This window comes from Phoenix dactylifera, chromosome 3 (genome assembly GCF_009389715.1).
Source record: "Phoenix dactylifera cultivar Barhee BC4 chromosome 3, palm_55x_up_171113_PBpolish2nd_filt_p, whole genome shotgun sequence".
In the NCBI taxonomy this organism is placed as follows: Eukaryota; Viridiplantae; Streptophyta; class Magnoliopsida; order Arecales; family Arecaceae; genus Phoenix; species Phoenix dactylifera.
Genome location: NC_052394.1, coordinates 17475208 through 17500838, shown reverse-complemented (window position 1 = coordinate 17500838; position 25631 = coordinate 17475208). Strand labels below are relative to the sequence as shown.

At 37.4% G+C, this 25631-nt stretch overlaps 1 protein-coding gene across 3 annotated transcripts; it reads left to right on the top strand.

Moving 5' to 3' along the window:
* The first annotated feature begins 520 nt into the window (after positions 1 to 520).
* On the top strand, positions 521 to 25539 carry LOC120110282 (DNA gyrase subunit A, chloroplastic/mitochondrial-like). 3 transcript variants are annotated; one of them, XM_039124828.1, is made up of 20 exons: positions 521 to 1081; positions 1892 to 1961; positions 2127 to 2192; positions 4041 to 4142; positions 5007 to 5051; positions 5145 to 5243; positions 5384 to 5470; positions 9325 to 9395; positions 9487 to 9595; positions 9707 to 9769; positions 12458 to 12523; positions 12612 to 12700; positions 13718 to 13766; positions 15211 to 15297; positions 15371 to 15464; positions 17716 to 17786; positions 17899 to 17988; positions 20573 to 20698; positions 20849 to 21006; positions 25480 to 25539. In XM_039124828.1, exons 1-20 carry the CDS (start codon positions 684 to 686, stop codon positions 25523 to 25525), a joined length of 1986 nt encoding a protein of 661 aa, XP_038980756.1. In that variant the 5' UTR covers positions 521 to 683; the 3' UTR covers positions 25526 to 25539. The 3 variants fall into 3 exon arrangements, with proteins under 3 accessions (XP_038980756.1, XP_038980755.1, XP_038980754.1); XM_039124827.1 differs by lacking the exon at positions 25480 to 25539 and adding an exon at positions 21324 to 21564; XM_039124826.1 differs by lacking the exon at positions 25480 to 25539 and adding an exon at positions 21313 to 21564.
* Positions 25540 to 25631: the final 92 nt, after the last annotated feature.

Below are 25631 nucleotides of genomic sequence, written 5' to 3'. Positions count from 1 at the left end.
TGAAATTTTATACTAGGTTCGCAACTTGCACATCTGCAATACCTTTGCCGATGTCCTTCATGCTTCATAAGCAAGGGAGGAAAAAACAAGTGAATCTTTCTATTCTCGAGTATGTGTATGCAAGCAAGCAGGCACATACTACATGCATATATACATATACATATACACACATAATGTATATGTGTATGTCTACGCACATATAATGTATGTGTGTGATTGTTGAATGCCTGTTTTTTTTGATCTACCAGGAAGAGGAGATCGTCAATATAAAGGTCCTATGGCTAAAGAATGGGGATCAACATACTTTATTTTGCTAGTTTTGTGATTTTTGCGAATACTTATCTAGCTTTAGCTGCTTCTCAGCACAAAAAATTTCCTCCCATTGAATTACATCTCACACGTGCGCGTCGCACGCGAGCAAACAAAAGCCATCCAAAGTAAAACTTGGCGCGCACCCCAAAACCCTAGGGTCTAGTGGGCGCCCCTTACGGATTTCCCCCTCTATTTTGTTCTTTTTTTTTAAGGACAACGCGCCGCGAAAATCCACGGTAACGCCGCTCGTTGCCCGTTTTCCTCCCAATCTTTCCCTCTCTTGCGTTACAAGAACCCTCTCAAAACCCTCTCCAATGGCGGACGGCTTCTGAGAAAAAAACAGAAAAAACTAGGGTTTCCGTCCCCCAAGAATGGCTCTCTCCACGGTGCTCCGCCTCACCTCCTCTTCTCTGGCGCGCTACCGCCCGCCCTTTCCCTCCCTCCGCGCCTCTATCTCTTTCTCCCGTAGCGGCTTCTCCGAGCTCCGGTTCCTCTCCACCGCCCCTGGGCGCTCCGTCCGGGTCGCGAGATCGAAGCGGAGGGATGGAGACGATGAGGTCGGGAGGGCGAAGGAGGAGAAGCGGGAGGAAGGGGGCAATGGGGGCTTGATGGTGAAGGAGAGGAGCAGCGCGCGAGATGGGAGGATCGTCCCCGCTGAGCTCCACAAGGAAGCGACCGAGGCCTACATGGCCTATGCCATGTCAGTTTTGCTCGGCCGCGCCTTGCCGGACGTTAGGGATGGGTTGAAGCCCGTGCACCGGAGGATACTGTTAAGTGTAGCTATTGGCTTTTACTGTTGGTTTTCTATTTTCTTGGGTATTAATTTTGTAAAGTTTATTTTTTTTTGCCGTTGTTTAATTTGATTCACTTCTTTGGCCATTCAAGAAAACTTTCAAAAAGACTAATTTTGACTTGCGATTGCATGTTTCTTGCTGAAAATATTGTGTTCTGTCATATAATGGAGTGTGAGGGTTGAGATTTATATTGCGTTCTGTTTGACGGTTCGTCTGAGATACACGAGGCGATGCAACAATTTTACATCGTGAATTTCAATAATTGCAATTTTTTCAGTAAAGAATAAGGTAAAACTAATTTAAAATTGCTCATAAAGTGTTGTGCAGATGGAATATCACACAGTTTGATGTGCAATATATGAAAAATTTACTTTAATTGTTCTGTTACCTTGTACCTGTTATGAGATGCTGCAGGTGTATATAACTGTTTACTGTTACATATCAGATAAAATATAATGTCATTGAGCATCTCTTTACTCAAGCTATAGACTAAGCAGCTCCTAACACATGTCTTGAATATGATAAACATTGGAGAATTGTTTTAATTTCTACTTCCACTAATTCATCTAGTAGCAAATGTGATGCTGGTACTAATCTACAAGCAAACTATTCTGTGTCCTACCTTGCTGAATTTTGTTAAATTTTCACATAATAATTTCAATTGATCTTTTACTTGAGTTTTTGTTTCCTTAACTTTCACGAAACAATGTTTACAAATGTTCTTCATACCTCTTTGATAGGATTGATATAAATGCATGTGTTTATATCCTTAAATTCAATTACAGGTTTGCAATGCATGAGCTGGGCCTTTCATCTCGTAAGCCTTTCAAGAAATGTGCGAGGGTTGTTGGCGAGGCAAGATCCATAGCTTCGTACTTTCCCAGACTTCATAGAAGTTGCAATCCTTTTAATTATTTTAGTTGTCCATGATTTTCCTCTATATTGCGTAAAGGTTTTCATTGGGCTCTCTTCTTGTTTATTCTTTAGTAATTACTATTTAGAAATTTGTATCACTTGCAGGTCTTAGGTAAGTATCATCCCCATGGAGATACTGCTGTTTATGAATCTTTAGTGCGGATGGCACAGGTAATCATAATTTCTCAACCTATTTATTCCGTTCTCATCAATGTTTTGTATGCTTGTGCTTGGTGCTATATAAGAAAATGTTCAAAAGAAACCCTTAGTGATTAGATATAGTGTCTTCATGCAATCTTATATATGCCTAAGGAACATATCTTTTATAGTTTACTATAACAAGTTAGCCATACTTAATGTGGTCATATAAATTGCTGTAATTCTTAACAGAAAGTTCGCCTGAGATGCAAGAAGCTCTACAAGAGCTACAGTTATTTGACCTTAGTTATCAATTTTAAACAGACAAAGGTTTTAATCTTCTTCAGATCTTTTTCCTTGCAGTATTTGAACAATCAAGGTATTTATTAAGATAGGTCCAATTTGACAACAATGGAATGATGTGGCTTTTGTGGCCCTGCAAGTTTTAGTGGGTTTTTTTTCTTTTCTTCCAATTCCTAGGGACAACCTTATTCAAAATGATGTTTTTTTTGACATTATACATAGTTGTGAATATGCAAATAGCCTGCGTTACCTGGGTACTCGCATTTGGCTCCAAAAATCCGTGTTGGTTACATAGCTGAGTTGGATATGTATTAGACGCGTGGATACTTATGAAGTTCTATGGTTGCCCCTATTAGAGATTTGTGGAGAGTTGAACTCTTTCAAAAATGAGTTTGACCCTTTTCATGTTAGAAGTAAGTATTTTAGTGACTGGCCAAGAATATATATATATATATATATATATATATATATATATATATATATATATATATATATATATATATATATATATTGAAATAACTTTGCAAAATGTTATTTTTCTTATTTTCTTAAGTTAAGTTTGAATAAGAAACATGTATATTAAAAGATCTTAGCAAACAATACCTTTTTAATGTCTATTTATACTGTTTAAACAAACAATATCTAAAGGTATAAATGTATAATCTAGTCAAAATTGTAACTTATCTCATGTATCCCATATTTCCTTTCCCCCTTTCTGTCTTAGACACTTGGATATGCATTCAAATCTCATTCTCATACATGGAACACTACAAATAACATGCCTTATGTTACTGAAGTTTTTTAAATCACATCACTTATATGGTGAAAGAGATTGGAGAAAGCAAATCTAAATGATTTTTCATGGTAATATTTAATTATCATCTGTATATTGTGTACTTCTATTTGCTCTGTCGAATGTTGATGAAGAGTCTGCTCTTCATGATCTCTGAAGAATCCTATAGATGGTATGGACATTGTTCACCAAATTTGGCCCATGTTCATTTACAACATTACTTTTTTCTCTACTCACTGGATCCAATCTTCCCTAGCCACTACAGTAGGTTGGAGGTACAGTTGGATAGTTATTTCCTGCAAATGGTTGTATTCTAGTATTAAATTCCTAAATATGCGGTAATTTAGTCACCTTCTACACGGGGAAGGGATCATATATGTCCTACAAGAGCTTCCTTCAAAAGCTTCACAGGCACAAAGTGATTTGAAGCAACAATTACTTGTAGGCATGCTTGACTTGCCAAATTGCAATGGCATTCCATGGTCTTTTGCTTGACTTGTCATGTAACTAATCTAATTTTGTTTAGTTCCTTCGCATAAAAAAGTCTGTTGCTTTTTTTTTTTATGGTGAAAGTGGCTCATTCTGTTCCATGAAATCTTATGCTTCTTCTTCACTAACATTGAATAACTGTTATAAGCTCCTTATGCCATTGTTGTTATTGTTCATTTTTTCCTGAGAGAATGCTGGCTTAAGCAAAGTAGCTTTTCACTTATCTATCCTTAAATCAAATATTTGGTTGTGTTATATTGCATTTCCCCCTATTTATTGCTTCTGAATTGTTGCAGGACTTCTCCATGCGATGTCCTCTTATTCGAGGACATGGAAACTTTGGATCAATTGATGCCGATCCTCCTGCCGCTATGCGTTACACTGAGTGCAGATTGGACGTATGTTTGAGAGATTCTTTAATTATCATATTTACATCTGATTGTTTGGTTTCAGCTGCCATAAAAAAATATGAGCCCTTCTTTGTGTTTTCGTTGTGGTGTCCAGTGATTCCTTTTTCTTCTTCTCCTTTTTTCCTAATGAACTTTTGTATAAGCACAAGTCCTGCATGCTTATGAAGGCTTTAGCTATCCCTTGTATATGTTATACACCATTCAAGCAGAATGTTTCGATTGCCTTCTTCGTGCCTAGTGACATGATGTTCCTGGAATTTCTTTTGGGAAATATTCTAGTGTTTTTGTAAATTTCTTTTGCTATTTCAATACCAACATACTTTTTAAATTTTGGTGACTTTTAACAAAGCATGATTTTTGTCAATATTTCTTCAAATAACGAAATTCCTGATTTTTGTTGAGTTCTGTTGGGATGTTTCAGAAATTCTTTAATTGTTTAACTCTATATTCCTATGATAGGCTCCTGAAGCTTTGCTGAATTATAAACTTTTGCCCTCAACTAGCTATCCCTTGGCATATTGTCATCATGTTTTTGTGGCTACATAATTCTGTCAGCTATCACTGGTCTAGAATTCCTCTCTGCTGCTACATGATGCATTTAGTATTATATATACTAAACTTAAATTATACATGATGCAGTTTTATAAACTTAAATTATATATACTTTTTAATCTGGGGATTTTAATGAAGTGCCCCCTGATAAACATAGAGTGCAACCCTATAGTAATAGCTTTCTAACAAGGAATTTTTTCGGGCTTACATTTGTATGCATGGAGTGTATTTCTTGTTGTATTCTTATATAATCCTTAATTTCATTGAGGAGTTTGCATTTGTTCTTTTGCCATGTCGCAGGCACTTACTGAAGCCATGCTCTTAACTGATTTAGAACTGAATACGGTTGGTGTTACAGTTCTCTGTATTTCATAGCCACACGTACATGCATTTTTCTTTCTTATCTTTTGATTTTATATTTGGATAATTTATTGACAGGTTGACTTTGTTCCAAATTTTGACAATTCACAAAAAGAGCCATCTCTTTTGCCGGCTCGTATCCCAATTTTATTGTTGAATGGTTCTTCTGGAATTGCGGTATGACCGATTTAAAAATATATATTACAATTATAAGCATTAATTACTATTTTCTTAATTGTAAAGAACTTTCACGTGGTTGACATAAACTATTGTGTGGTACAAAGTTGATATGATATATGCAACTCTTGTACAACCAGGTTGGAATGGCAACAAATATTCCTCCTCATAATCTTGGGGAGCTTGTGGATGCACTTTCTGCTTTGATCCATAATCCTGAGGCTACAGTAAGTATGCTAAGCTCTTTCTTTTTTGAATCTGTATAGGAACATAGGATTTGAATCATTTTTTCCTCCCTTCATGGCCTTCAAGCTTTATATGCTTAATTTGGATTAGGTCTTTGGGCTGTGCATGTCACTGTGATTATTGTTTGCTTGAAAATATTCAACCTGGGCCACATTTAAGCCTTGTAGAATTAGGTTTTATGGTGTCCAGAATGTCAATTTCCAGAAATTAGCAGTTATTTTTAAATAATAAATGTGTTGCCAAATGAGTTGTTTATTGATGTGTGGAAGGAAACCTATGGAAATTTCCATGTGATATTCCCTCCTCCTATTAAGGTTAGATAACGAAATATTTTGCTGGTATCTATCATTTTCAAAACTAACACGTGCCTATCTTTTGTTTTTTGCTGCTGAGTAATACTGCGTCTCGTGCTTTACTGTTTTCCTAAAATGTCTAGAATTTATTGAACACTGTAGATAAGTCATGGTGGGCTCAAGCAATGCTGGTTGCTCTATGCTGGGGTTTGGACCCCAAACACTGCCCCCTCGTCTTTCACATTGTTCAACACATCTTATTTGATCCAAGAGTTTGCTGTTTGTCATGCATTAATATATTCCCTTTAGTCTTAATTCCTATTCCAGCAAGAGGTTTTGCTGGATCATTGACACTAGATGGCACAAAGATCACTGAAAATGCCTGCCTAACTCCTTGATGTGATAACTTACACACATGAATGCATGCTTGTTGTATTGTATTGTCTTAAAAATCTACAAAATATTTTATAGAAGATTAGGAAAATAATGTTATATGAGATAAAAAATGATTTTCAAGAGAAGCAATATCTCTGACTTTTAAATATGTTAGATGATTAGGTGCTAATGATACTTTACGGAAAATTGTTTTTCAAGAAGAAAAAAAGCATTGATAGATTTGAATGATTTTGAGGTAATAATACTAAAATAAAACAATGTCCTCTTCATTTGGTAACATTTCAAGGTTTTGTCTCAATATTGAGCTATGTAGTCATACCTTATTGGCATGGTATGGTAAGGTATGGTACAATACTGGAATCAGCAGAACACTTGTTCCTTCTTTTGGTACAGGACGTACCAAGACCCCATGTGATACTGCAATTTTGCTAGGTCACTATGGGTGGCTACTTAAAACCTTTTAACATTCACCTATAGTTACTCAAACAATTTATGACAAGTCAGGCATATCTAGACAGGGTAAAGATTTTGACCTTTTAAAGTGAACCTCATATGAAAACTAAATCAAATATCTAATTTCTTTAAATAATTGACAATAGCTTATAAATTTGATAATACACTGTCGTAAACCATAGCATAATATTTTCAAATGATTTGATCATAGAACTTGATGTATATGTTCAATTTTATCTCAGTATTTGTCTACAAATTTAGTTAAGAACCTTTATTTTTGTTACATACTTCAAGTATTGTTCATTCGGGTAAACATTCATGTATATGCTAAAGATTTATAGATTCATGATGGTTGGACAAAGTTTTTTTTTCCTTTAATATGAAATTTGTGGGGGGCAGGAGTGCAAAGGCAGAGCTTTGACTTTTGAAAATTATTGTGAACAAGTATTTATGGTTTGTTTATGCTTTATTTATATCTGAATTACGTTTTGCTTCATCATAGTTGATAAAACTTAGCACATGATGCTATCAGTTGCAGCATATCCGTATTATAGCATGTCACACCTAAGACATTAGAGGGGTTTTACCATGCACATAAGCTTTAAAGATCCTTGGGTTTTGTACCTACCTTAGCAAAATTGTTTTCTTAAACAAAATTGTATCCGTAATGCCTTGTTGATTCAAAGACGGATGTCAATCGAAGGCACACTTTCGCTTTTGTTTGGAAAACTTCTAGAGGTTAATGGTGTGGTAGCCTTCTTGCACAAACAAATAGTCACCCATGTACATCTTAAGCATTGCCCTTTTTTAGTCCCCTAAGGGATCAGAAATCTGCCTTTCTAGGCTGGGTAAGTAGTGATCCTTGAGGGTGGATGAGAGATTCATAATTATTTTATTTATAATATTAATCTTGTTAAGCTTGTTCTGCAAGAGAAGGCTTTTGTTATATAAGTTCATTATCCAGCAAATTCAAGAACCTGTTGTTAATTGACCCTATGATTGAGAAATATTTGGTTAAGAGACTTTATTCAAGCGCCAAAAAGCAGGAAACTGTGTTCATTAGTGCTAACCTGTTCTCTACTTTGTTTGAGCTGGGGAAAATCTCTAATCTACATTACTTTTGGCAATAAAGAAACTTAGATACATGTGTATGGGAGAGTAGGGTGATGAGATTCTGTTTGGAGGAGAGGTCCCCTTTGAGTTGATCCTCAGGTAGCCAAGAGCTTCAGGAATTGGATGTCCATGTCGAGTCCGTTTTGAAACTTATTTATTTATTTCTTTTTCATGTAATTAACCAGCTTAGGGACTTTGAGGTCTCTTTAAATCTGACTTGTTTATTTTCATCTTCTGTTTGTTTTAATTTGTTCAGGGGCTTGTAGTTCCAATGGACTTTAGGAACTACTATGGATTTGATTTGATTGGGTTTATAGGGCATTTTTGATTTAGTTATGTTCAAGGACCAAGACCAGCTTGTTCTCCTAACCAATTTCATTAATATGACCCTCTTCTTCTATGTTTTCTATGCTGCTTGCTTGACTTCATGGCCCTTTTAGCCCTTTAACTAATTTGAGCTAGGCTATGCTTGGGGAGACTTGGCCTGATCTTGGCCCATTGCCTTACCTTTTGAGATTTTGGAGAGTTCTAACTCTACTATGGAGTGGCACAGACTCAGGTAGAAGCTTAAAGTTCCATATAAATCCTGATATTCTGCTGAGAGAGCACCTAAAGCTCTGTACTGATTTGAGGTGGCCCATATCATGAGCAGGAAAAATGGGTGGGGGCTTTATGAAGGAAAAGCTTTGAAAGCTCTGTATGAAAAGCCTTAGGTCTCTTTAAAAGAGCTTTAGATCTGTGAGAAGAGCCCCGAGGCTTTGTAATGAAGAGGAGGAAGAGGTGGGGAGAAGTACCATTCTCTCTATATTAAGCATGAACAACATTTCTTCTCTGCTTGAGTAGTAAGGGGCTTAAGATCAATCAATTCATTGGCAAAAACCTCTTCTTCTATGTTTTCTATGCTGCTTGCTTGACTTCATGGCCCTTTTAGCCCTTTGACTAATTTGAGCTAGGCTATGCTTGGGGAGACTTGGCCTGATCTTGGCCCATTGCCTTACCTTTTGAGATTTTGGAGAGTTCTAACTCTACTATGGAGTGGCACAGATTCAGGTAGAAGCTTAAAGTTCCATATAAATCCTGATATTCTGCTGAGAGAGCACCTAAAGCTCTGTACTGATTTGAGGTGGCCCATATCATGAGCAGGAAAAATGGGTGGGGGCTTTATGAAGGAAAAGCTTTGAAAGCTCTGTATGAAAAGCCTTAGGTCTCTTTAAAAGAGCTTTAGATCTGTGAGAAGAGCCCCGAGGCTTTGTAATGAAGAGGAGGAAGAGGTGGGGAGAAGTACCATTCTCTCTATATTAAGCATGAACAACATGTCTTCTCTGCTTGAGTAGTAAGGGGCTTAAGATCAATCAATTCATTGGCAAAAACCTCTTCTGTTGTATCTTGATGAGGTTGCTTTGGGGGATTTTATTTGCATCCCCAGAGCACAAATAATTTTGTCATGTGTTGGTCAAAGATAAATTAATTGCCTGATCTTGATGTTTGTTAAAATTGAATATGTTTTTTCATGCTCCTGGCATTTGCTTTAATTCACTGTTTCTATATGGCCTTGATTTTTTTTTTCCAATGTGCACAAGCTCCAAGAACTGCTGGAATACATGCCTGGACCTGATTTCCCAACTGGAGGAATGATCATGGGGAATGCTGGGTATGAAAAATTTCTTTATTTTTTTCTTGTATTTATTACCAGTTATGTGAGACTTAGTTGTGGCATATATCTTTCTTTGCTTCTTCCAAAGAATCTTGGAGGCGTATAGAACTGGAAGAGGACGCATAATAGTTAGAGGAAAGACTGACATGGAAGTGCTTGATGAAAAAACCAAACGCACTGCCATAATAATAAAGGAGGTTCTATCTTCTTCTTTTAGCAATTTTTTTATAGGTCTATGTGATGCTATTTTTTTTCTGATTACTCTTTAACAAACTCAAAATTCATCAATATTATTCACTATATTGCAGATCCCTTACCAAACAAACAAATCTGCTCTGGTGGAGAAAATTGCTGAACTTGTGGAAGACAAGGTATTTTGATTTGGGTACAGATGACAGGGCTTTGCATTCACTGTATATCCATGCTTTTTTCGTACATTCTAACTCTGTCCAACAATTACCTCCTGAGTTACATTGGCAAAGTTTGGTGCATACAGTATGATGGCTGAGGCACCGATTTTGAGGCTGTTGCTCATCCTTTTAGCACCAAAATGTTGAGCTTGTAAGCTTGTAGAATCACATTCTTTGAAGTAGAGCTTTGGTTATTGTAAGTTTTTAGGGATAAACTTAGGGTCGTCACTGCTGGAATCTACAAAGGTCAACTGGATGGTGTGGCATTCTATAGTCAGATCACTTTCCAAGGATATTTGTTTCTTTTGTGCATCTGGACCATTCATCACACAAGGCACCTTAAAGTCTAAAACTACACTACATCTAAAGGCATCTAACTGTTTTATATATCATAGCTAATTTCTCTTTTTATTGACGTTGAAGATCATTTGAAGAGCTTTTCAGCAACCATTCCTTTCATTTTTTAAGTAAGATTCTGTGTTCTATACTCACTAACATATTTTTGATTTGACCTAAATAATAAATAATAAAGGCATCCAAAAACAAACTCAGAAACATTAAGCTTATTTCTTCTGATTTGACCTAAATAATAAATAATAAAGGCATCCAAAAACAAACTCAGAAACATTAAGCTTATTTCTTCCAGGTTCTCATGCATCAAGGTACTCATTGTCAACTAGATGCTTGCTTCTTTGACTTCACGCACGATAAAATAAAAAAGGGATGAGGTTTGACTGGCTGGAAATACAAAATCATTTTGTTAAAGAACATAATTATAATGGTGGACATCTCTGTATAATTATCTCCATATTTTTGGGAATGATGAAGGATCATTTAGTTAAAACTATAGTTGGCAGAACCGTTCTAAACCGAGCGGTTCCGGCTATTCTAAGCCATACCGGCAGCTCACTGGTACGGTTTCGGCAACGGAAACGAAAATCGTTGCTGAAGGTGGATAAGGAGAAGGAAAGAGAGGAAGAGAGAGAGCGAGCGGAAGAGGGAGAGGGAGAGGAAGCCCATAGTGGGTGGCGGACGCCAATGGAGGGATAATTTGGTCAAATTGCATGCCACCCTCTGCTGGCCTCTTCTCTCCCTCCCTCTCTCCCCCTTCTCTCTCTCTCCCCCACGGTTTGCGTCGGTCTCTCCTCTGTCAGTACAGGTCCGACACGGTACGGCACGGGTCCGTACCGACTCGTACCGCCGAAAAACTGGTATGGTGCCCGGAACCGGTTCCATCGACCCTGGTTGAAACTAGTTCAAAGTAGTTAAATTGCATGCACAAACAATTCGCTAACAGTCACTTGCCTATTTGGAGCAGAGTGTAAATGTTCCTCTACCCTGTATCGATTTCCAAAATAACATGTGTATCCATGTCACTACTCTAATTCTTGTTCATATCTATTTATTTGTTTTCTCCAGTGGATTGTAAGGAATAAGATATGAAGTCTTACATCTCTGTAGAATATCTTTACCTTATGCTTGACCAACAAGCCTTGTGGCTTGTACCATTTTCATGTGTTGGCTTCTGGATTAAAAAAATGATAACATCATGCTTGAAGAACTTATTACTGGTGGACTTTAACTTGACATTAGTTCGTTGTGACTTTTGCTGAATCTGTTGAAATGACAACTCTAGACAAGAGAGGGTCCTAAACTGAATCCTGAAAAACTAATTGGCAGAATCTTGCTATGCAGTTTTTAAGCTTATGGTAATTTGGCGAAACCCTCTTAGGTTGCCCTGGACTTAAAATGGTCTTGGTAACAAGGTAGATAGTTTGATATCTATCGGAGAAAGACTAGATGTATAGTATAAATAGCAGAAGATTGCAAATAAATTACCAATGGAAGCCCAACTAAAGACGCTAACTAGAATTTTTTTTTTAACATGCATGGACACATTTACATAAAAGTGTTCCAACACATGTGAACATGCAATAATTCAAGTAAATTGCAGGAATGCGTAATAACTAGAAAAGTAGCTATCTTAATATCGAGTAACTCCATGGTACTTATAAAATCATTGTGCACTCACGTGTGTGCATGTGCACACACAGACTCTCCTCCATGCACACAGTTTTGCACCCAAACCAGTAGACATGGAGGTACATGCATTCTCCCACAATGCGCCTACATATTGACATGATTATTCTGTATCTCAGGGTTTTTGGATTTTGCTTTTTCTTGTTCTTTTTCAATGTTTAACTTGTAAATGGTGAGCATGCCATCAAAAAATATGTATTTTATGTCATGTGCTTTTGGAAAAAAAAGACTTGTACTACTTGATTTTTGCCTGTTGGATAATAACACAAGGTCTTCTGATCAATATGCATGTCATTATAGTGGTTTTTTTGGCAGTCTACATATGCAATGGCTACTTAATTTCCGTAAAGGTTTTTAGACTTACACTAGTCTAGCTTAACAACTGTGGTACTCCTTTTAGTCTCTCTTGTTTTCTTATTTATGAAACTCGTAGCTGTTCTAGTCCTCTATCCTTTGTAGGCCACTCAAGACCCATATATCAACCACACATCTTTTTATAAGCAAGAATAAGATCTTCAATCACCTGTCTCTTTTATCATGAAAGTTGTGGTTGTTTGACTGAATGAAATGTATTCTAAGCTTTTTATTTTTATAACAATCTTGGTACAGATTTTAGAAGGCATAAGTGATATTCGTGATGAAAGTGACCGATCTGGGATGCGTATAGTGATAGAGGTTTGTTTGTACCATTCTAATTGTAACATTAATATTTGGACTATAGGGAATTGTAATAATGCTTACTTTACTTCATTCTTCCTATCAGCTGAAAAGAGGGTCAGATCCAGCCATAGTTCTCAACAACCTTTTCCGTCTTACTGCTCTTCAGTCTAGCTTCAGCTGCAACATGGTAGGGTGAGTATATTCCAACCTATATCTATGTAAGTGCGTAATATTAATACATAGTAGGGCAACATGTTATATGAATCTTCATTAATTAATATCAAATTTGCTGAATAGCAAACGTTCTCTTTTTTGTCAGTGACTCCTGTTCTTAGAGAAAAGTTTCCATTCTTGTGTCTAACATGCTTCTTTTATTTATCATGTCTTCCTCTGTCTTCTACTCGTATATCTGTAATTTCACTCTATGTTGTTTGACAAAATTTCATTTCATACTTTGCTTCTGGCTTGCTGCTTAGAAGCAGGGTTACCAAGATTATGGTGCTTAACTGATTAACCAATTGAGCTCCTGTTTGTTCTTTTGCTCCCCCTGCTGCTGTTGTTTCTAAATTGCTTTGAAGTATATCATTGTTTTTCTTCATATATGGACATGCACTGATGTTGTAGCAGTTGCTGGCAGATTCATGTAAATTACAGGCTCAAAACAAAGATGTACACGCATCTGACATCTTGGCTGGGTATCATTATATTTATTGTCCTATGTCTCAAATTAAGACTTTAAACTGATTTTATGACATTAGCTGATGTCACACTGATGCTGGGTGATCAGAGACCATTCTGGCCTGTGTCTAATATGAGATGCAGTGCCCTGCAGCACTTGAACTGGTCTCAATGCTGTCTTAGGCTGTGCCATTCCTGAAGCTCTTCTGCTTTTGCTGATGAAAGCTGCAGAATTTATGGCAGTGTTGAAGCATGATTGTAAAATGACCTCAAGCCTGGTGCTGTTTGGTTTAACTCCGTCCTGCAGCAGTTTCAACAATTATTAGTGGAAGATCCTTAGTTTAGCTGCACTGTGGGTTGTTAGGCATCTTATGAGCATTTGATTCGATTTCTGTGCCTTTGATTGGCTTTTTAAGTTGCAGATAAGATAGGCTGTTTTCCTTGATTTTATGATTTTACTGTTGTTTGCTTATGGTGACATTATTTGCGTACAAAGTTTCTGGCTTAATTCTCTTTGCATTTTTTTGTCAGGATTCTTGATGGGGAGCCAAAGCTAATGGGATTGAAAGAGTTGCTTCAGGTATCCAAGATCTCATTCATGTTCAGTCATTTTTGAGTAACACTTGAACTTTTGCATTCAAGCATCCAACTTTGTTCTTGCCAGCATTTTCAAGGACCATTAATGACATGAAACAAGACATTAAAGTTTGGCTTTTAGACCTTAAATACAATATATGCCGTGTTCGGAAGATATATTATTAAATGCAAACTTGATAGACACTGATCAAATTCTTATTTTGTAAACTATAGAGGTAAAAAAGAAAATGAGAAAAGTCACTTGAATTAGTTGTGCTATATCATGTTTGTATCAATTTTTGTGCTGAGAAATGAACGTTGGATAGAGTTAGATACTTGGATTTGTTGGTTGATGCAGAATACTCTGCTATGAGAATGGCCTCCTCACTTCATGCTTATTTGTTTTGTTCCTTCAAATGAGAATCATGGATGACGAGCTTTTGAGGAACGGTGCTAGTATGCTAACTTGCCGAGCAGAGAATATGCCTTCGCTATATTAGGTTGGTTGGTATCCTTAGGGAAGCCAGTAATGTAAGGTTGGTGCCTTGTGGTGGAGACATTCAGTAGGAGGTTGGACAAGTACAATGCTACCGTTTGGGGTAAGATATTGTTGTTTTAGCCATGTGGTGCAGGCGTAAGCTCTGTTATTTGCCCATTCTTAGCTTACGTTCTGTGGCGGTTGCTAAGGTTAGTAGAGTTGCCGTGACTTTTTGTTGACTGGAGGCTGAGGATTTTAGCGATTCCTTGAGAACTAGAAGCATCAATTTAATAGGCCAAGTTCCTATTTGTCAACCTAAGGCATTAATTTGGTGGCAATGGTTCTGACAGATACTTCTATTGTTCTGTATATGTATGTATCTTGTCTTTAAGGTTGATAAGTGTTTCCTGGTCTAGATCAAGGAGCATCATGAAATGCATAATTGTGGATTGTGTATTTGAGTTGGAACTATAATTACTACTACTATATCTTCATAGTTCATAACATGTGAGTGTGTCTGTGTGGTGGGTGGGTATGCGTGTGCAGGCGAGCTTGCATTAGTGCGCGCGCGCATGTGTCTGTATAAACTCTAAAATCACTTGAGATTGCATTTTTCTTTCTCGTCCTGTATTGTGCTGCCGTATGAAACTTAGCCCCTTGATCTTAGTTGCAATTTAGCTGATTATAGGTTGTAGGGTACTGTTTTTGTGATGTTTTTTCCCTGTTGTTCATGCTTGAAATTGCAAACACGATGAGGTAAGGGAAACTTATATACTGCTGCATGCATGGCTTGTTTCTTTGATGATATATAAATTGTATTTTGCCTTTTCTCTACAAGGGGCTATTAGGTGTTCATATCAGCCTCATGAACAACATGACTATGAATATAATGTTTTTATATTGATCTACTGGTATTAGAGCAATATAATATATAACAACAATGTTTTTTTCTGTGTGTGTGATGTTCCAGGCATTCCTTGACTTCAGATGTTCTATTATTGAAAGACGTGCAAGATTTAAGCTTTCTCAAGCACAAGAGAGGAAGCATATTATAGAGGTACATTAGCAATTTGTAGAAATTAAGGTGCTTAAAATGTCTATAATTTATGTTTTCCAATATTTTTTTTCAGGGCATCATTGTGGGCCTCGACAATTTGGATGCTGTAATTAATATAATTAAGGAAACCTCAAGTAATGCAATTGCTAAAGCTGCATTAATGAAGGGTAGGAATCTGCATCCTTTAATTGATATTCAGTAAACCCATACTGGTATATCTGTCACCAGAGGTTTTCTATATTTGATGTTGGCAGCCATGTCACGGTTATTTTTTCCCCTTTTATCAGTTACTTTTAAAAAAGGAAAAATGTCTGCCACTTTGACAGCTAACTAAAGTAAACCCATCAATTAATTTGACTGACATATCCTTCTTTTGTTATTTGATCCTATTGAAGCCATAATTTCTAGAAACTTTAAAGCCTTTCCTCTCAACATCCAAGATTTCTTCTCATTTGCAAATTGCATGTAGAATCCAAGCTGCCTCCTTCCATGGCCAGTGTCTGTACTACATGTGACTTCTGTCACTTGGACTTTTATAGGAGTGCTGGGTTTTCATATATGGACTCGTAACTGTGTGTCATGCGGTCATGCCTATACCCATGACATGTCATGATATGCCATATGGACACAGTACCTATCTATAAGTTCAAATTTGTTCCACCTATAATTTTCCTGGCACATGAAATATGTTGAGAGAATTCCTCTTTTGCTAAAAGTCCTACAATTTAAGTTATGCATTGAGGTTTTGTTAATGTTCATTTCCCCTCGAATCTTAACCTCTTTTTTTTGTGCTTTATGTCAGTTTATACTTTATAGTAACAATAGTGCCTGTTCCATCTTCTTCTTTCTCATGTGGTGGTCTCTTTTTTTTTTACCCCCACTCCCATGCTGGATTTTGTAATAACCAACTTTTTGGAGGAAATAATTTATTACTTATTTTTTCTTAGGGCTTCTTTGGGTGCATATGCTAGAATTACTAAAGGATTTAAAAGAATGTAGGAATAGAATGATGCTACAAAAGGATTTCATTAAAAAAACTCATCATGATTTTCTCATTTAGTTGCTGTTTGGTCGATTGTCAGAATAGGCAGGAAAAATGTTCTACAGCCACAAATAGATAAAAGCTATGTCATAGGAACTAACTTTTTTTATCATTCTATTATAAAAAATATCTCGCTTTTCATCTGCTAAAGTATTTTCTTTTTAGAGAGAGACTTATCCTAAAACATTACAGAGCAACAGAAAGAATTAAAAGATACAATATTGTGATATAAATTATGATTTTGTAGATGCTCAATGCACGTTCATGAAAAGATACTAAAAACTTGGTGCCTCCCAATAATGAAGTTCTCGGAGTTTGTTTTTGACCATTATAATAAAAATTACAGCTGTTTATTTACTCGATCAAACCTTTAGTTCAATTTTTTGGTTATAATTAGATAACACTTATAAGGATCATTATAAGTTGTTTTAATGAAATACGATGGTTAAACAACAGAATATTTTGGTCATGGTTTATTAGGGAAAAAGGAGGTGTTATAGGTGAGGCTTTACAATATGGTCCTTGCACAGTTCGCAAACCAATAGCGGTTTCTAAGCAAGGTATGTTGAGATAAAGGTGAGCTTACAAACACTAGAGGAAGAGTACTGAATGGAGGCAAGCAAGCTATTCTTGGATTATATTGATATCAAAATGCAAATAATTACTTGCTTCTCAAAGAGTGAGGGAAGAGCGAGAGATGAGTTCATCTGTTTTGCGCCTTGAGACATCACCCACCGCAAGCACTTGTCCCACACTCCTTCACCATTATCGGGGCCATGGACAGTCTTGACAAGTGGTTTGAGTCCACCCTTAGGCCCTTCATCTCCACACCTTTCCTTCCCCCTCAATGTCAGTCCCTCCTTCCATTATCTCTTCAATCACTATTGTTGCCCACTGTCTTTGATGACCTTGACACGTTTCATCTCTCCACTAACTTCCACAGCCCCATAATAGTCTACCTCATGGATGCTTTCTACAACCAAGGCTACAGGACAATCTGAGTAGAGGAGGGGTGGTTCATAGAGACATTGGAAATGATGAAGGCATGGGTAGGCAGGGGTTTAGAGAGACATTGTGAAGAGCTGAGGCTGAGCTTCATGTGCCTGATGGGAAGGCATATAATTGGAAAATGAAGAAATGGCAAGGGTGAGTTCTTCTGTGAAAGAGGGGGAGGGATGAGGGGACATCTCTCATGCAGAACGTTGGTAAGAAAAAAACACAAGAATTAGTAGATTTTGTTCCCCCAGGGAATCCTCCATTTTCCATGTTATTTTGGTCATTTTTCTCATATTGGTTCCAGTGCACCCAATGCTTATTATATTCTTCATGGCAGCATATGGTTTATCACCTAATGGCTATTATATTCTTCTTAGCAGCATATTGTTTATCTGAAAAGCAAGCTGAAGCTTTATTGGACATAACCTTGAGAAAACTCACTTTACTTGAGGTATAATTTGTATTTCTTGGATTGCACATTTTAAGTTACATATAACAAATTTCCCTTTTGCTTTGGGTTTATCTTCCTGATCATAGTAAGATGCTCTTCCCTGTTTTTGTAGAGAAAGAAGTTTATAGATGAAGCTGAATCCTTATCAGCACAGATTTCTAAGCTGAATGAGCTCTTGTCAAGTAAGAAGCTCATGTTTCAGGTAATCTATTATTTTTAAATGGTAAGAAAATACAAATGACACGTTCTTATGTGTATAGGGATTCTTTTGTTGATGTAGTAATATTTTCTGTACCTCTTTTTTTGAATTATTTTACTTATTAACATTTTTTGACTGCTTTGTGGAAAATTTTTACACCGAAGATCCTTCTTATAAGGCAAGTTTTTTCTTGTCTGGTTTTGTGTGGCAAAGGTTTATTATTAAAAAATGGAGTAGCATGACCCTAGGTGTAAATGAATATGAATTCTGAAGTGGAAAAGTTACCAAGAAGTATGATATGGTCATCTAAATTGGGAAAAATCTTAGCCAACAACAAACCAAACAGCATAAAGATAAACATTATAAAATTTTGAATCAGATTTAATCTGCTAAGTTAGTTCATTCAACATACTGAAACAATTAAAATAGAAACTTCAGCTGAAATCAGTGCTCTATTTGATTTGAGACATTGACTGTGTAGAAGAAAAACCTATATAAAGGAAACAAAGCAGAAAACTGATGCAAAGTTCTTGGTTTGAGTATCAAGAGTCCTTATTTGTTCTCATGGAAGAGAAGGCCTGCTATATGGTTACATTGGTTGTGCTGACAGCTCACCTGATCAGGGACAAGATTATGAACCTTTGTGGGAAGAATAAGTATTTTCTGGTGACATAAATTGAGACCTCGTACATACAATTTATGTGAATGATTTGTTGATGTCCATGTGTGGGGCCCTTTAGTGCTGTAGATGTTGTGGGAGGACGATGTCAAGTTGACAGTTTGGAAGTGCCAAAAATAAAGTTTTATTATTAAAAAAAACTTATGAGAAAGATACAGCATGATTATTTTTTTGGCAATTCTAGTCAAAGTACAGGGGTAAGGAATGTAAACCAGAAACTGTGGATGAAGAGATTTGCAAATAGAAATGGTGAACAAGATATAACGAAACAACATTCTTCTACTACATTGGCTCTAGTGCACAAGAGGAGCAGCAGATGGATGAGGGCATTGCCTTGTAAGGTGGATGAAGTGGATGCAACGGTCAAGTATCATAGCAATAAAATGGTTATATGACCTGCTTAATTGTATGAGCCAATGTTGGGGAGCAAGGCAGCATAAGTGGGGCTTAAAAGAGGGGAGGATACTAAGGTGAATTGATGGTGAAAAAAGAGGGGTATGGTAAGAATAAATACGTCAAAGAAGTTGAGTAGTAGCACTAACATCACATAGTCAGGTCAAACTATTATGATGGTTTTGAATTGTTTAATGCTTGCTGTAAATACTTTCATGAGGAGGGGATCTTGAATCCAGGTTGGAGGTTCTGAAAAGAAGGGAGACGAAATAATACTTAATCAAGGTAGTGCGAATTCTGGTCCTTCAATTTCAATTGATGAAGCATGTTTCCTAAAGTTAAACCAAAATGTTAAAAAAATAGACTTGTTGCTGTGTACATGCTTCAATTTAAGCCTGCCATACCATGCAACCATACTTTACTGATATATCTATTGCCATATATTTAGCGTACTATGAATATTAATTGAAGAATCATCATTGTAAATGCAGTTTTTACTAGTGCCATGCTAGGCTTCAAATGCTGTGGTATGTGGCATGTCAATCATGAACTGATATAGTATGTCCCATGGCATTTCATCATTTCTACTCATGATTTGATAATGCAGCTAACTCACCATGTTATGGTTGGCTTTTCAAACCTGAGTATTGTGCAATTTTTCAATATGTTTTGCACATCATTCTGGCAAATATGTTTGGTTTTACAACTTGTAGCTAATGTAAAATATGTTTTGCTATGTAATCACTTGACCCTTTATGCATCCAAAGGGATAAACAAGCTGAGACATGAGAGGGATTTAAAAGCCCATAACATCCAGCAACCCTAGCTTTTGAATCGACTGGGAGGGATTTAAAAGCCCATAACATCCAGCAACCCTAGCTTTTGATACCATATGAAAATTCACTTGACTCAAAAACAATTTAAGCTGTTAGGAAACGGGTCAACAGTGTATATCAGGTTTAACACGTTTTCCTTTTTGATTTGGTACATGTAGTAGCTGCATTTTCTTCCCTAATCTTTTCATTGTTTTTTCTTATTTTATTTTGTCTATTTATTTTTCAAATGCAATTCTTTTAATTTTTAATTCTGCATTATTTGTATGGGGATGATATGAATTTTTATTCCCTGATCTTTGCATTGTTTTTTCCCATTTTATTTGTTATCTTATTTTTTTTTACATTTATGCTTCTTTCTCTTAATTTTTTAATTTCTGCATGTTTTATTCAGTGATGGTATGACTATTGATGTACCTTTGGTGCTACAAGATTTTTTTAAAAAATAATACAGCCGTTATAACAGGTTATTTTATGTAGTTTTATAGCATGAAAATGTCGTCCATTCTTCACCCCCTTATTTCCGTTATTGTTTTCGCTTCAGATCTAGGAATTATTTGCATAAGTTAATAATCTGTATAAAAAATCTTATTGCTTTAAGTCTATACTACTATTGCTGTCACTCTATCTTATATACTATCTATAATATATTATCTATAGTATACTGGTTTTCTTATTTCAGCTTATTGAACAAGAAGCAGTTGAGCTAAGGAATAAATTTGGAACTCCAAGGCGTTCTTCATTGGAAGATGCAGGAAGTAGTCAACTTGAAGAAATAGATGTGATTCCTAACGAAGAAATGCTTTTGGTATGAAAAAACAGATCCATTCTTTATGCATATGGTTCTCTTTTCATTGTCTTCTCATATTGGTGTTTGTTTAGCCTGTCCAAACTAGATTCCTTTTGCTTATCTCTGCCTGTTACATCATACGCTAACAAAATTGGTTCCTTTTGGCAGAGTCTCAGTGAGAAAGGTTATGTTAAGCGGATGAAATCTAACACCTTTAATCTACAACATCGGGGTACTATTGGAAAATCTGTTGGAACGATGCGATTGAATGATACAATGTCTGACTTCATTGTCTGTCATACGCATGATCACATCCTTTATTTCAGGTATTATCAATATGACCAAAATACAGATGTCATTTTTATCTTTTACTTTGCTTCAGTGCAACATTATTGCTATTTGCTATATTATTCTCATACTTGAAATATGCAACATTATTACAATATAATTCTTCTCATATTCAAGATATGATCTTTTCATTGATGGTCTTTTTTGTCGGTTTATACAATATATTTGTAGGCCTCATAATAACAAGATCTGCGATATCATTCTTTGCAGCAGTTCTTTTATTAAGGATTGTTATTAAGGATTACTTAATCTATATATAAGCTATCTCAAATTCTTATTTTTAGCTTTCATGCAGATCCCATCCAGAGTTATGTGGCCTTTGCTGTACTTTATTTTACCTTCATGTTTTGCTTCAAGATAAATCTTGAAAGCATAGGTTAAGAAGGGAGTGGTTTTACAATACTGTGCAGTAGTTTCAATCGTTTTTGTTTGCATTGTGAATAAGCCTGTCTCTGCTTTATATAATTCAGCAGGCTTGGGGGAAACTGCCATAGGACTATTGTAACTTTATAAATGCATTCCCCTTTTTTAATTGGAAGACTTCTTATCGATTCCTTTACATAATATTTTGATTGAAAAAAAATCAGCCTCTAAAATAAAATGGAAAAAGAAAAGGTAAAGCACCGAATTAAGAGACCTTTGTTTGAATCAGGCATTGGCATTGCTCCATCACGTACTCCTTTGTCTTGGATCAACCATTTTGCATCATGCATGCTGATTCGCATTTGTCAAGAGGAAAAATATGATGACAGGATAACCTATATGAAAAATTTCAATGGTTGATGGAATCACAATCATTTACCAAATACCCTTTCCACTAAGGGCTGCAAGAGTGTATAGGAGACTGACTAGAGTTCAACCTGTACCCTTGTGCAACCATATCCATCCACAGTATGGGATTTGTCCCACTAAAAATGAACCGGCTTCATCTTAAGTAGTATCCCATTCATTAGATGAGATTGAGTTGGACAGGCAGTGCATTATAGGGACATAAATAGTAATCCTAACTCTTGTTATATCAAATTATATGAGAAGAAAATATACTTTTATATATGCATGCACACATAGATAGACATGCATTTGCAAATCCAGTCAAGCGGAACCAGAAGACAGGTGTCCACAACCGAGCCGTTGAATGCAATCTACTACCTCTAAACTGCTTACATTACCAAAAATCATGTAATTTGGGGACTCATAGCCTATGCATCATGTGGCTAAAAGTGGGCATTGTATCGTGTTAAAGTGTTATTTATGATCTGTAAGTAGTTTTGAGGTGGTAGATCACATTTAACACATGATTGAATCCGACTTAAAATCTGGTCGACTGGATCCTAATCTAGTCTAGATAGATATCTTGGATCGGGTGAGTTGGTCATAGGCTCACAGCCATCTATTAATGATCCTTCCTTCCAAATTAGTCACACATGTGGGTAAAGCATGCAATTCTGTTCTTGGCTAATCTATGCTCAACATCAAGTTCCAAATTACATCAATCCTTCCTTCCAAATTAGTCAACAAATGCCCAGAAGGCATTCAATTAAACCCCTGATGCACGCTATCTCCTCTTGTGTGTTAAATTCTTTAAGTACTCTCCAACAAATGGGAACATAAACCCAGTTAGGCTTACCAAAACAAAAATCAACATGACATAGCTAGCTGGATTTTTGAACCATACACACACATGCACACAAGCATACGCACAAAAAGGAAAAAAGTCCTTATTTCCACCACTTACCTCACATCTTAACAGATGGCATCGCAGGAGCATATACTAATATGAAGAAGCTGAACAGCAAAAAATGTTTATCATAATGCATATGTTAGCATGCAAAAATCTAGAACTAAAACTACCCAATTAATCGTCTCTCTCACCTTCATTTAAGCATGATTTAACAGAATATCAAATTAAAATAATCTGATCACCATCCATCTCCTATCATCGTATCATCAGATTTCCTGAATGCTACAAATTTAAACAGGATGTTTTCCTTCTTCAAATTGCATGTGTGCAGTTGGAATGAGAAAACCTGCAGAGTGCAGACAAGGATGTAATTTTGGAAGATTTTCCGGTACCATGCACAGGATCTTATGGGCACATTCATTATCCTTCCCCTAATATTATTTATGTAATGTCCGGACCCAGAACCTACTAGGCCCAATAAGAAATGGGCCCAGTTAAGGGTTGGGCCCAAATTTCACTGTGGGCAGTGCTGTTATCATATTTAAAAAAAAAAAAAGAAATAAAAACGAAGGGATAAGACCGACAGGGAGGGGTGACCCTCACCCCTGCTGACAGCCGCTGCCGGCGCGCCGGAGACAAGGGGAGGCGGCGGCCAGTCCCGGAGCAGGAGGGAATGGAGAGGATGGGACCTCTTAGAGGGGGGTCTCATCCTCTAAATAATCAATTAAGCCTCTGCCGGCAACCCCAAATCACAGACCCCCCTAAACACCGAACGAGAGAAAGAGAGAGAGGGTTTGCCAACCTACTTCCGTCGCCGGAGGAGAGGCTCATGACTTCTTCCAAAAGCTAGGTAAGCCCCCTGCCTTCTCTCCTCCTGATTTATTCAAGATAATAAAGAAAGAAACAAAGACAGAAAGGAAGGGAAAGAAACAGGGCTCACCGCGTGCGGCCGCTCCCTTGGTCTGCCAGCAGCCGACGCCCGCGCCGACGGGATCAGCCGCAGGCGCGGCCGTGGGCTCAGCCGCAGGCGCGGCTGTGGACGCCGCGAGCTCGGCGGTGGCACTGCCGACTGTGGCTCGGCCTTCCCAAACCCCCCTTCTTCCTTCACAGGGGAAAATGGAGAGAGAGGAAGAGAGAGGGTTTGGGAGTAAGAGAGAGAGAGAATATGGGGTGGTGCCGGAGGGGAAGGACCAAAGAAAAGAAAGAAAGAAAGAAAGAGAGAGGAGGAAGAGGCCGTAGATCCGGCCGGAGGAGAAGAAGAAGACCGGGGAAGCCGAGAGCTCGGCCGCGGGCTCGGCCGGGGATGCCGTGGGGCTTGGCCGCGGACGCCGCCGGTCGTGGCCCGTCCCCCTCCGCTCGCCATCCTCCCCTCCGCTCGCCGTCCGGCCATCGTCGGAGAAGAGAGGAAGGGGGAGATCGGGAGAGAAGGAAGGAAAGAGAGGAGGAGGGGAGGAAGCTTCGGGAAGGAGAAGAAAAGAAAAAGGAGAAGAGAAGAGAAGAAAAGAAAAAGAAAAAGAAAAGAAAAGAAAGAAAATGAGAAGAGAAAAGAAAAGAGTGGGTTAACGGGCCGGAATCGGGTTCGGATCCGAAACACGTTAAGCCCAAATTAAATTGGGTCCGAATCCAATTAAGCTGAGTTGGTCTCAGCATACCTAATTGATTGTAAATCAGGCCCAATTCAAGCCCAATTTAACTGACAGAAGGTCGAATTGACCTTGGGCTAATCCTGACTCAGACCCAAATGAGCCACGTTGACCAAATCAGAGGACCCAATTGGCTAGAAAAGGTTGGACCCAATTATAAACGAGGCCCAATCCTTTAATTAAAAACCCAATCAACCCAGGTGGACCCAATCTGGTTTTAAATCGAATCCCAAAGGCTTCAAATTGGACTTGGGCTAAATCCTTGGATAGGACCCAAGCAAGTAAGTTCATAGTATGATGAACTAAGAAATTTTATAATAAATGAAGGGAGAATAATGTAATCCCTATGATGTTGTTTTAGGTGATTGAGGATTAGTCACCTGGACTTGAGCAATTTGGAAAGCGAATTGAGGTAAGTAATCTGTCTTAATCCTATCGTAGATCTTGTAATACGTTTTATAAGATGAACCAGTGTTTTTTTATACAATTTGAATTGTATGCATGATTAGTGAAGAATGTAAGTAACCTGTCCTAATCCTGTTATGGATCATATTATGTTATTAATGTTTCCTAAGCATTTATTTTAAGTATATATGTTTCATGCCTGATATGTTACAATGCATAAGTAACTTGCATGATCCCAGAAGCTATGGCTATGTATGCGACATGATGATACTGATATTTTAATCATGCATGTAAGTTTATAAAGTCTTAGTTAGCCAAGAGGCACTGTAACGGGCTCAAAGATGCTACTGATCGAATGCAACTGAGCTGGCCTTGCTAGTGGCCGAGAATAACTTCGCTGGCCTTGCTAGTGGCCGAGAATGACTAGCTGGCCCCGCCAGTGGCCGAATGGACTTCGTAGTAGCATCCGAGAGAAAAAGGACCACGGCATGCCGGGGGGCACGGTTTCATATGCATATATTATGAAAATTGTTGTGATTTGCACTACTGCTTTGTTTAAATCGCATACTTATTATGCCATGATGATTATTAGATAAACATGCATGTCAGCTTCTCAAAACCCTGATTTACATGTTTAGTCTACTGGTTGATCCGGTAGGATTATGCAGGATTACTTACTGAGCCGTGTAGCTCACATCTGTTTATGTTTCGCTTTCTTTCAGATCCTCACCACTGATAGCTGCCAGAGACACGTTAATTTGGTATTAGCGCTTCTTTCTTTTGGGGTAAAGCAAGTATATACTTTTGTGTATATAAACTACGTAGAAGCTCTGTATTTGGGTACTGACCAGCATGTTGTACTAGATGAATACAC

Excerpts from the sequence above, each read along its gene's own strand:
- LOC120110282 (XM_039124826.1), top strand. The coding sequence starts at position 684 with ATGGCTCTCTCCACGGTGCTCCGCCTCACCTCCTCTTCTCTGGCGCGC. Across the intron at positions 1,962-2,126 it reads GTGCGAGGGTTGTTGGCGAG|GTCTTAGGTAAGTATCATCC; the intron begins GCAAGATCCATA and ends TATCACTTGCAG. Across the intron at positions 20,699-20,848 it reads CTAACGAAGAAATGCTTTTG|AGTCTCAGTGAGAAAGGTTA; the intron begins GTATGAAAAAAC and ends TCCTTTTGGCAG.